This window comes from Sceloporus undulatus, unplaced genomic scaffold (genome assembly GCF_019175285.1).
Source record: "Sceloporus undulatus isolate JIND9_A2432 ecotype Alabama unplaced genomic scaffold, SceUnd_v1.1 scaffold_12977, whole genome shotgun sequence".
Lineage (NCBI taxonomy): Eukaryota > Metazoa > Chordata > Lepidosauria > Squamata > Phrynosomatidae > Sceloporus > Sceloporus undulatus.
The window spans coordinates 1-2,222 of record NW_024815894.1 but is presented as its reverse complement, the minus strand read 5'-3'; the positions used below and the strand labels follow the sequence as shown (position 1 = coordinate 2,222).

Genomic DNA, 2,222 nt, shown 5'->3' with positions numbered 1-2,222 from the left:
AAGGCGAAGACCAGGTCGTCCAGGGCCGGGCTGCAGTTCCCGGTGGGGCGCGTGCATCGCCTGCTGCGGAAGGGCAACTACGCCGAGAGGGTGGGCGCAGGGGCCCCTGTCTACCTGGCCGCCGTCCTGGAGTACCTGACGGCCGAGATCCTGGAGCTGGCGGGGAACGCCGCCCGGGACAACAAGAAGACCCGCATCATCCCCAGGCATCTGCAGCTGGCCATCCGCAACGACGAGGAGCTCAACAAACTCCTTGGGAGGGTCACTATTGCTCAAGGGGGAGTCCTGCCCAACATCCAGGCCGTCCTCCTCCCCAAGAAGACCGAGAGCCACAAGGCCAAGGGGAAGTAGAGGCCCCATATACACACACACACACACACACACAAGAACCCCAAAGGCTCTTTTAAGAGCCACTCACCACTTCAGAGAAAGAGCTGCTATCATTTCTGGGAAATCAAGTTGTCTCTACAAACTTTGCAGCCCTATTGCCATTTTTTCCATGGTTTTTAGGCAGCATTCGGTGGTTCTCAACCTTTTTGGGCCCCCAGATGTTTTGGACTTCAATTCCCAGAAGTACCAGTCAGTATGTTCAGGAATTCTGGGAGTTGGAGTCTCAAAAATCTTGGACCAAAGGCTGAGAACCACTGAAAGAAAAGTTGGCAGCACGAGCTTCGAGAGACTTGCATCTATTTCCTTATGTTTAAGCTATGCTTGTGGAATTCAAAGACATAGCTGTGTTCGTCTGTAGAAGCAGTATGCAGAGAAACTGACTCACTGAAAGAAAAGTTGGCTGCATGAGCTTTCCTAGGCTTCAGCCTACTTCCTTAGATGCATTTGGTGGAGTGGAAGGCAGAGGTAGACCTATATATGCCATTGGTGTGTGAAAATGTCAATTCAATTGACATTTAATTTCTCTAAAGATGGCAGCCACAGCTGCTGGCAAAACGTCAAGAATAAACTCTTTTAGAACATAGTTTCAGAGCCTGAAAAGTCCACAAAAAACTAAGTATGTCGGCCATGAAAGCCTTCGATTTCACATAGAAACAAAACTCTTTTTAAGAGCTCACAGTTTCAGAGAAAGCGTTTGCATCATTTATGTTTGAAGGTAGCCCTATACCAAACTTGATAGCAATTTCTATGATTTCACGCAACATAGTAAAAACATGTGTATCTATAGACCCATGGGATACATTGCACAGCCCTTGTCAGTTGTGTTACAGTAGCAAAAGTCAGCACTTTGGTCCAGCAAACATGTAACAAAAACATATATGATCTTGCCCTGTATCCTGATATATTGTATCATTGCATCTAGTTGGAGGAAGCCAACATTTTCAGGAATGCAAATATAGATTCCTTTGTTGCAAGACGCAATGTTACTTTTTCCCAATTATGTGGAAAAGGAGGAAAGTTACCGGTTGATAGACTATCCTGGTTTTATGGCAATTTTGAGCAGGATCTGAAAAGTAAAAGTAAAATTCAAGTGGCTTCTTCAGTATTTAAATATTGCAACACACACACACAACAAAATAACATTAAAAATCCCTCTTCATTGGATCTGTGAAGTCTTAAGCCAACATTTCAGGCAAATAGAGATTCTTTGCTCCAAGACCCACCGCTCAACTATTTATGGGAACACATTCATTTAACAGATACAAACCAAAATCCATTAGCGAGACCTTCATGGAGCTTTGAAAGCTTGCGACAAGTATACAGTATTGTGCATTTCGGTTGGCCAATAAAGATATCTCTAATGGGTTTTTATTTTATAGGAGGTGGTTTTAAAAAGTGTGGGACCGGCATTTGGAAAAGAGAAGTCAAGCTTTTAAGGGCATGGGAAACTGGGTTTGTTTGGCAGTTTCAATCCCACTTCCTCCATGGTTTTGGTGGCAGTTTCAAACTGAAGGAGCATTGTATTTCTTTTTTGCAAAGTGGGGCCTTGGAGCAGCCAATCTGCTGTTAGGGCAGGCTTTTTAAATATATATAAATATATATATTCCCTATTTTCAGTTAGTTTTGCAATGCAGCGATTCAGTTCCTCCAGGAAGCTTCCCTCTATTCTGAACCAAAGATGGAGAGTTTATTCCTGCCAAGAACAGATGCAAATAAATTATGTTAAACGCTGAAGGCTTCAGGACCAGAATTGTAACCTCTTCTGTTCCTTGTTGGGAAACTGAACTGGGAACACCCACACGCCATATATGCCAGAAAACATACAGGAGTAG

At 44.1% G+C, this 2,222-nt stretch overlaps 1 protein-coding gene across 1 annotated transcript; it reads left to right on the top strand.

Moving 5' to 3' along the window:
- Positions 1 to 6: 6 nt before the first annotated feature.
- On the top strand, positions 7 to 454 carry LOC121918477 (histone H2A type 1-E-like; the record flags this gene model as incomplete). The annotated part of the gene is made up of 1 exon (XM_042444524.1): positions 7 to 454. A coding segment is annotated over one exon (345 nt), but the record flags the coding sequence as incomplete, so codon positions are not given.
- Positions 455 to 2,222: the final 1,768 nt, after the last annotated feature.